The following is a 10231-nucleotide window of genomic DNA, read 5'->3' on the forward strand; positions in this document are numbered from 1 at the left end:
CTAACATTCTGAATTAAATACCAACACAATGTCTTGTAATACCAATGACTAAATAAAAGTATTATCAAAATGTGTGTGGGATTTCAAGTAGGATGGACTCACACAAAATGAACTTTTCTCACCCCAATGTAGTTCCAAACCAGTATTACTTTCTTTTTTCTGTGGAACACAAAAGGAGCTGTTTAGTAAAGTGTTAGCCTCAGTCACCATTCACTTTCATTGCAATTTCTGGCATATGGTCGACATTTATTTAAATGTGTGTCTGCTAGAGGAGGACGTTTCCCCAGCTAGGTCTGGATCCTCTCAAGATTTTTTTTCTTTTCTACCTAAACATGTCAGGGATTGCTCATAAGGTACTGTTTTCTATAAAGCTGATTTGAAACATGCATTGTGAAAAGTGTTACACAAATAAATCTTGACATCTTCACTGTTGAGTTTGTTGTCACAAAAGCTTAGTATTAATTTTAACATGCAGGGGAGATTCATATGTGATTATTAGTAACAGACTTTTTGAGCATTCTACTATTCAACAGTGAAAAAAGCAGCTCTAAATCAAAGTCTACACTTCAAAATATACCCAATTTTATTTTACAAATAAAATATAATTATTTTTTTAAAAACCTGTAGACAAAAACAAAACAAACTTTAAAGCTTTCTGCTTCACCATTGATTATCAATGTAACATGGAAGTGAATAGATTAATTTTAATAAAATAGAAATATGAAAGCCAGGGTGTTTTTATGATACCATACAACTTTTTATATTAGTGATATCGTTTTTGTCTTTTCAATAGGCATTGTGGGATCAGAGTGTTCTTACACAAAGCCTGCTCTAAAGTCACAAACACACGCACAAAAGATGAAGCCCAAAGAGCATGACAGAACATGTGTCGGGTCTAGAGTCAGTGTTTCCTCTGGTTTTAATGGTTGCAAAAGTATAAGGAGCCTGGCAGATCATTAATGATAGGTATCTGCCCATTCTTTACATTTTCATCCAATGGATTGATCATAACTATTTCTACAGTCTTAGGATATGATTTGAGTAGATCTTAGGGATGTTTAGAAAAGTATGACTAATGAAGGATTTAAAGGAATATTCCGGGTTCAATACAAGTTAAGCTTAATCAAAAGCATTTGTGGCATAATGTTGACTACCACAAAAATGTGCTTCTTAGCCCCTCCTTTGTTAAAAAAAGAAAAGAAAAAAAGAAGAAGAAACAAAATTTGGTTACAGTGATGTATTTACAATGGAAGTGAAAGGGACAAATCCGTAAATGTTAAAATATTCAGTTTCAAAATTATAGCCACAAGATGCAAACAATATGCATGTTAACGTGATTTTAATGTGATAAAATTGCTTAAAAACCTTTTCAGTATTAAGTTATATCTAATTTTACAATTTAATTGCCATGACAACATAATGGTGTAAACTCAAAAATGGCCATAAAAGCTTTACAGCTCAAACAATACATACGTTTTAAAAGATGGATTAATGTAAGTTTTTTTTTTTTAATAAAATTCACATTTCTGGCCCCACTTCCCATTTTAAGTGCCTCATTTGATCTTAATTTTTTGCTTTTTTTCAAAAAGGAGGGATGTGTTGAAATAATTTTTCATGATAATCACCATTATGCCACAAATGTCATTGATTGAGCTTAACTTGTATTGAAGCCGGAATATTCCTTTAACCAAATCTTGTGAGTTTTGTAATTCCTAAAGGACTTAGATTTGCTTCATGAAGGAAAAACTTTTGAATCACATTCACACTCAACACGAACAATAAAAAGGCTTTGTGGTTCGCAGCATTAGTTTCAAAACATTAAAAACTAAAATTATCTTTTTATTTATTCTTATAAAATATGAACCTTTAGAAATATACACAAATGTTTTTAGGACATAAAAAGAGCTTGGCATAACAAAACAAACCAGGGGGCATGAACTCACTGTACAAAATAACTCAAAAACAAGTTTTCTCTTTGTGTCTGCAATATTTAGTGCTTTAAGATTTACTTTGTTCCATGAAAAGGCCTAACAATAGGCAGTTCATACTCAGCTCAGGCCTTTTGAGCAGCTGCACTCCAATGTCAATGCAGTTGTGTATGACACAGCCTTCGTTTTCATAGAAAAGCCATACGACTATGCCACGGAGGAGCAGCTTTTCCCCAAGCGATTCACACCCATTGTTTGTCGAGTCCTTTCATTGTCTTTAATCACAGCCCTTCAGCATAAGAGTCCCTTTTCTCTCTGTCACTAAGGGAAACAACTATTGCACATGATACAGACATCCCAATGACATGATGGCAATAGGGACTCATCCCTTTTTTCTTTGTTTTTAAAAAACAAGCACTCCCCAAACTCTTAAAAGTTTCAGATGTAGTACAAGCCCTAAGAACAAAAGACTAAGCAGAGGTTGATCTTGTAGTTTCACACACACAAAAACTTGTTGGGGATGTTGCATCTTTTTAACAACCGAAGTTTGCATAAAATAAATACGATCAAAGTTGTTACTTTGCTGGCTCCTCTCTGTATAAACCAGTTTTTGTTTGGTCCAAGTCCCGCATTTATTACATGTCTTGGCTGTGTGCATGTATAGAGGCCCTGCTCATACACATGTAGCAGGAGGACCTGCTGGTTCGTACTTGGTTTTATGGCCTTTCAGAGCAGGATGAGGCTTGAGATAAGGTCCAGTGCCTGTGAAAACACATGCAGCCTTCCTCCTCGTCTTCTTCTTCAGTTTGCGGCTGAAAACATTCTGCCAAGACTGCAGCGTTTTGGACGTCCAGACCCACATGCCGCTGGTGATGCCCACCACCAACAACATGAAAATTTTAATCATAAAGATCTCCATGGCTGGGATAGAGCTCTTCATCACACACTCCTCGCCACTCTTACCACCCTCTACGCACTTCTGCTCACCCACTAATATCTTCCAATAATCCATGTTGAGTCGCTCATAAAAATAGCATGCAATGACACAAGTGGCGGGGACAGTGTAGAGAACTGAGAAGACGCCGATTCTAACCATCAGCTTCTCCAGCTTATCTGTATTCTCTCCTTCAGTCTTCATAACTTTACGGATGTGAAAGAGTGCAACGAATCCAGAAAGCAGAAAGGAAGTGCCAATGATGAGATAGCAAGAGAGGGGAATAAGGACGAAACCAGTCAAGGCTTTGACATCCATGCTGCCAACATAGCACACCCCTGTAAGCTCGTCTCCTGCCACCTTCCTCATAACCAGGATCATAATTGTCTTGATGGCTGGTATAGCCCATGCTGCCAGATGAAAGTAGCTGCTGTTGGCTTCAATGGCCTCATGACCCCATTTCTTTCCAGCTGCCAGGAACCATGTGAGGGTCAGAATGACCCACCACAGTGAACTGGCCATTCCAAAGTAGTAGAGGATAAGGAAGACTATAGTGCAACCAGTGCTCTCCAAGCCTTCCTGGATGATGTACTGCACACCACTATCACGGTCACAGGCCACATTTTCCACTCCCACAAAAAGTCTTATAAGAAAGCCCAGCGAGTAAACACAGTAGGACATAGAGAGGAAGATGATAGGCCGCTCAGGGTACTTAAAGCGCTGAGGATCAATGAGGAAGGTGAGTACGGTAAAGGCACTGGAGATAAAGCACAGGATGGACCAGATGGCAATCCACACCATAGAGAAGCGCTTGTCACCCTGACTCCAGTACACATCAACATTAGAGTAACACTTGGGGGCACAGGACTCACTCTTCTGCACATAATGAAACTTTCCAGGGTTGCTGCATGTTGTCTTAGCCACCCTCTCCTTAATAGGAAGATCTTGGTTGTTACCTGGCCTTGGGGGTCGGGAGTCTGGTGGCTGAGTGTGGGACCCCTTTAGGGGCTCGTCTGTGCCGTTGTTAGGGGCCTCCATACAAAGATAATTGGGGTCATTCTTGTTTGGCAGCCTGGAACAATCCAGTGAGTCCGGCCAGTGGAAGTTAAAATGCTCCATGATGGGTGAACACTTCTGCCTAGCCTGCTCGCACATTACTCGGCATGCTGGAATAGGTGTGGATACCTGCTCTGTGCACATGGGTGCATAGAGCGAGCACAAGAAAAACTTCAGATGACTGTGGCAGCCAAACTCAATAAGCGGAGCAAACTCATGCAGCTTAATGGCCGCCTCACTTTGATCCTCATGTCCCATTAAGTTAGGCATAACTGTCAAGTTGTAGCCAATGTCTTTGCAAAGAGGAATGGCAATCTCCTGGCATCGTCCTTCACCTGGCCGGTCGGGGTCTATGGAACTGATAGCAGAACAAATACCAGCCACACACAGCAGCACAATGCCAAGTCCAACAGTGGCAGCAAACATAGCCTAATCTTTCTTTATTAACTCATGTAGAAGGAATGAAAAAGATTGACATAAAGGTCTTTCAAAAAAGGTTTAAAACGGTATTTGTTCTAGAAAAGTTGCATCATTGTCACTGAATTCCATTAAAGTAGAGGAAAAGGATGAAATAGCCTCAGTGAAAAGGCAAACTCATGTTTCTCTGTTGTAGAGAGTAAGCGAGTCCATCAGAGTCGGTGACAGGTTTAAATACACTGTTCAGTTCAACAAGGAAACACGATTCTGTAACAAGAAGAGGGATTATAAGAAACATTAGAAAACTTAGTTCACCGTTTATATTAAATTCTCAGTCTACAGGTGATAATTCCTTCTTCAAATAGCACATGCTCCGCTGCTGAGATGCTGACGATCTGTTTCCCTCACGAAAGTAGTTTACTCTTCAACTCGTGATCGCGCTCCCACATTCAAGGGCTGCGAAATATCAAATCGTCCACGGCGTCGTTTTTATCGTAGTCATTAAGCACATGTGAATATGAATGAATGAATCCCCTCTGCAAACCTGTGAAAATTCTCTCCAATTTGTCTACATTCACTTTCTCCGTCAAGAGTTTCGTGCTCGCTGACTCGCGCCCTGTCTGATTCTGATCTCCTCGGCTCCGCTCCGTCTTGAACTAACCTGCTAAAAGATCCGCCTTCAAAGACAGATGCTTTACATAAGAAAGCCCAAACTGACACACTGATTATCCTTAAACCGTGCGGAACTGCCCATGTAGACCTCAAATCCTCCTCCTCTCCGTTTTACAACAAGATCACAGTATGCTCACTGGCCATTTGTTGTTGTTTTCTCCCGCTACGAAATCTCTGATGATTTAGGAAAGCGTGTCAGAAATGCACTCTTTACAGCGCAAGCAGGCGAGAAATCTATCACGGAGGACGACCAAAAGGATTCAGCAGCTTTCCAGTCGAGATGTGTCCCTTCTCTCAACAACTGGCGATTTTCACGGTTCGACCATTATGGGAACAGTGAGAGGAGAGTTTTTACTCCTTCAAATTCCCCTCTCTTTCCATTGTTGACTGAACTACAACTGTTCATATGTCAGACTGTGACAAAATGAAACGGCTGACACAACACTTATTCATGTCACCACAATTAAACTTGTAACCGAAGCATATTTTATAATCAAACAGATTGTGAACTTTAATTTCAAAGCGCAGACTTAAAAGAGAATGCATATATTTATGTAGGCTAAGTTTTTGTGTACAAGTCTCTTAGTTGTTTCGATGTTTTGCTTAATGCAAATGAATAATTAATTACTGGGTCATTTATTTATTTTAAGTCCCCAGAATATGTTATGGTTGGCTATTTAAAGCTTTTAATTTCAACGATTACAATTTGAATAGGCTTGATAAAAGAATAAAGAGTATTTATGATGGTACACACTGATGTGGGCCTCAATTTCTTTCAAGTCAAATAAAATAAAATAAATAAATAAAAAGTTTAAATAATTTCATTTAGACCAACTCCACTAGTGTAATTTCCTGATGTCCCCAGAGCTGCACACACAGACATTTTTGACAAAAATATTTGCTATTTGTATTTTCCCCCCACATTCCCTCAAAACATTCTCTCATTGATATATATTAATTTGTGGTTAATGTGTAATTTAAACACTGATTGTGCATTTGTGTGTGTCTGTGTGTGTGTATCCCTGGACTTATTGTCTACCCTTTTCTATCAAGACCTAGCAATCAACTGAAGAATCTGATTAATTCCTAAGTTTTGTACTTAACACTGAGTGCATTTATAAATCCTCTGCCCTTTGCAGTGAATAAAATCAATATGTGCAATTTTCTCCTGTATGACATGCAGCTATAGCACAAGTGGCCTTGTAAGCAGATGTGGGAGTGCGATGGCATAAAATAAATTCTTAACCTATGCTAGTTTCCAGTCTTCACCCCTTGCTTTCAATCGTAAATACTTGCATGAATACAGGATAAAAATGCCTTAAGGATGAACTCCTAGACAAAGGGCTTTTCAGTCTGGTTTCTGTGGTTCTGATCTTCAAATCATGCTGGTGATAAGGGTTGGCATGCCAGGGCAAAATCTTTGCTCCCTGCACCATAACAATGACATGCTCCTTAAGGGCATCTACGCATGCCAAATCCAGTAGCACTCTGCTTAAATGTATTAGTAATGTGGACGTGAGAGTTCAGAGATCAAATGTCTAGGAAATGTTATCAGGGTTTATGGTTCATTGTATTTACAAAATTGGGGTTGGAATAATAGGGTTCAATGAATTGAATGCAATCTTTAACACAATGAAAAAGACACTATTAGCGTAACATAAATATAAATAAATAAAAATGTCCAACATTCTTTTGAATGTCCATGTACTAAAATAAAATATTTGATGCCACGAGTGTAACTTAATTTACTATTACTATTATTTCTAATGGCCATGTAAAATAAAGCAATGTGATAACAATTTTACCAGCAGTAATTTACCTGATGAACTTTCAACTTTTGCTGACCCTTTATGCTCCGCAGAGCTAATATGTGCTTCTAAATCACTTGCGCCTTGATTAGCAACTGACATATAAGTTCCAGCTTTACATGTTATACATTCTGCTTCCCACAGATCTCGACATGGACGAAAGCATGGGAATTTTTGATGCAAATCTGTAAATTTGCTCTTTCGTTTGTACATTCTTTCCACTCAGCTGTCATTTGCTGCTACTGTCAAGCAACTGTTTGATGCCAATCACAACAGAGCTTCACATGATCGCATAGGGATTGACAGGCAGGAATTTGGCCAATAATTGCTGCAAGCCTCTTATAATCTATCAATTAGGGTGCGAGAAGGCGGGACTTACAAAGAGGTGTTAAAGCAATGCAAATATGTGCACAAACACAATGAAGTATTAGGCCAGATTCACATCATAATGACAATAAAGTCGAATCCCGGACATTTTCGCAAATTTAGAAATCCTGGCCGGATGCTTTTTTAAGGTCGGAAAAAGAGGACATGTCCGGGAAAAAGAGGACGTATGATCACCCTACTTCATCGTGTCTCCTCGGCCCTTTCTCGGGGCCAACAGCCTAGTGCCTTTGGCCCACTGATTACCCTTGGACCAAAGGAGGTGGGGTCAATGTCAAATGCAAAGTTTCGCTGAGTCTGGCCTCACTTTCCACCAATCAAAGAATAAGCAAACAAATGGCAGCTTCAGTCTCCACCATGTGGAGTGCTAGCTATTCTCCAGAGTCTGATACCTCAGCATGCTTCTCTCTTGCTTGTGAAATGGGTGGGGTGTGTGACGTTGGCACCAAGGTGGCATATTAAGGGCGGGTTTTAGGGCAACACTGCGAGGCTATTGGCCCGATGGTGGGAATGCAGAACAATTTTGGTTTCGCAGCTCAAGGTCCGAGGCTATTGGCCCTGGCTGACCAGTTGATAGCACTGGCTCGCACTGACCCGATAGTGTAAAAGCAGCTATTATTTACTTACCTCATGTTGTTCCAAACTATATGACTTTCTTTCTTCTCTGGAACAAAAAAAGGAGGTGTTAGGCAGAATGTTATCCTCAGTTACCATTTACTATAAATGTATGGAAAGAAGTTGCAATGTATGTGAATGGTGACTGATGTTTTACATTCTGCTTAACATCACTTTAAATATTTTTTTCTACATGCAGTAATGTAGCATATACTGTACTTTATAGTTTAATTAGCATTCTGTTGAAGATTTTTAAAGAGTAGCAGTAATTTTTCCACTGGCTACAATGCATTCAACTCATTATTTAAATTCAACACCTACATAATAAACATTTAGTTGATACTAGACTTCAACATTTTATAGTGTAGTCAGCGAATGAAAAGTCTCTTTGCATTAATTGCCTGATGTTGTCGAATTCATGTGGCTTCTATGAACTAGGCATGGAGGACTTCATGGAGCAAGAGATACAAGATAGCTTGGCGGTCTCTCATGTTACCCAGTAAATCTGTGATTTATCTGTGTAACACCTGATGATTTTGGTTTTCTTGAGATCTTCAACTGAGCACTCTTAAGAGCTTTTTATGACAGCTTGTAAATGTGCTTTTCAACATATTTTAGAAATGTATTCCAGCTAAGAGACTGGCCTTACTGATGCCCTGTGACATTTTACAAGCCTGAGATAGTATCAGCCTCTTCAATCACTAACTGTTATTACTAACTGTCTAACAGGAACTATTTCACCATAAACTGGACCTGCACTATTCATATTCCCTATTGTAGTTAAAGGGTTACTTCACCCAAACATGAACATTCTCTTATCATTTACTAACCAGAATACAAATGAAGATTTTTAGAAGAATATTTCAGCTCTGTAGGTCCATAAAATGCAAGTGAATGGTGATCAAAGCTGAAAATATTCTTCAATTTTTTGTTTGTTTGTGTTCTACAGAAGAAAGAAAGTTATACACATCTGGGATGGCATGAGGGTTAGTAAATGATTAGAGAATTTTCATTTTTTTGTGTGATTTATCTTTAACCAACTCAGTATAATACACTAATTGAAACCACACAAATTGTAATATTTGATAATTTATTCTAACTCAAAGTACAAATTCAAAATAGATAGAAGTACTATAAAATTCCCCCACATAGCCAGATATTCTAATAAAAAGGCACGTTAATTTATAAAATGTCAGATTGACATGCTCATAATGATGGTAAGAAGTTTGCACATATCTCCATTCTCCCATACGTTGATATGTAAACACCTTTTGCTTTCACTGATAATGTTTCGTTTCAGGATGCGTAACATATCACAGCACTCGAAGTTCCAAAAACGTACAGATGGCATTTAATCAGGACACCGGTGACACTGTATGCTCTGTGTCTGCTTATTTGTTTTCCCCTGTCTCTCTTATTTTGCCCTCTCCTATACTGTGATTGTTGTGCAGGCTGTGAGGATATCACTTTGAAGGAAGGCAGAAGAACAGAGTGGAGAATCATGACTGTTCAATCTTTATCATCAGTGGCTTTGGCAGACACTATTTTCCCCTTCATGTTTTGTGTTTGTTTATTTCTGTGTCTTGTATCCACCACCCTTGCCGTTTCATACTCATCCAGTTTTACAGTTATCCTTTACACCCACACACACCCACTCACACACATACGGTATACACAAACTTTATCTCTTCCAAAGCACAGCAGCCACAGCTTGCTGGGTTCCATCTTGGTGAAAATCAGAAAGTGTGAGATAATTCAGTAACTAATAAAGAGAAGGGAGGCCCTTTGATGGCTTAGACTGAAAAGATATTTCATGTTTTTTTGTGTGTGAGGGATTGGGGAGATGTGTGATTCTATGGAGCCTGCACGCTCCCCTGCTGTTCCTCTCTGCCTAGATGCTGGCCCCCCTCTGGCTAATGTTATGGAGAAAGGAAGGCATTTTAGGGCTGCCCCCAAAGCCCCCCTTTTTTCTTTTGTTCCTCTTTGAAGAATGACTTTAGACATTTTATTTACATATTTAACCATGGATGAAAGAAAAGAGGGTTGCGAGAAAGAAAGCTCCCAGGGCTCTAGTGGGAATTTTGATAAGTTTAAATGAATAGAAATGAGCTATTTCTTTTCTAAGAGTCAAAGCTTATGTTTTGTTGTTGTTGTTTTTTTTACATGCCAAGAAAGTTGTACAACAGGAGAAGCCTAAATCTGAGATTAGGTGGACACTAAGTCTTTCTATTTTAACACACCCAACATCCCCATCCTAATAATTTTTTTTCCACACTGATCCTCCAACAATTGTTGACTGCAAAGTCAAAGTGAACTTATTTGCAGACTTCAAAATGCGTGTTGTATGAAAAATTATTTTTCTAATTTGTTTAACCTAATTTTATATTGGAGTATGTGTGTGCGTGTATTTGAATAGT

The 10231-nt window shown here is 38.9% G+C and overlaps 1 protein-coding gene across 1 annotated transcript; it reads right to left on the reverse strand.

Moving 5' to 3' along the window:
- Positions 1-777: 777 nt before the first annotated feature.
- LOC127620912 (frizzled-10-like) lies at positions 778-5072 on the reverse strand. Its single transcript, XM_052094258.1, has one exon. The coding sequence runs from the start codon at positions 4342-4344 to the stop codon at positions 2602-2604; it is 1743 nt and encodes a 580-aa protein (XP_051950218.1). The 5' UTR covers positions 4345-5072; the 3' UTR covers positions 778-2601.
- Positions 5073-10231: the final 5159 nt, after the last annotated feature.

This window comes from Xyrauchen texanus, chromosome 27 (genome assembly GCF_025860055.1).
Source record: "Xyrauchen texanus isolate HMW12.3.18 chromosome 27, RBS_HiC_50CHRs, whole genome shotgun sequence".
NCBI classification, from domain to species: domain Eukaryota; kingdom Metazoa; phylum Chordata; class Actinopteri; order Cypriniformes; family Catostomidae; genus Xyrauchen; species Xyrauchen texanus.

Excerpts from the sequence above, each read along its gene's own strand:
- LOC127620912 (XM_052094258.1), bottom strand. The coding sequence starts at position 4,344 with ATGTTTGCTGCCACTGTTGGACTTGGCATTGTGCTGCTGTGTGTGGCT.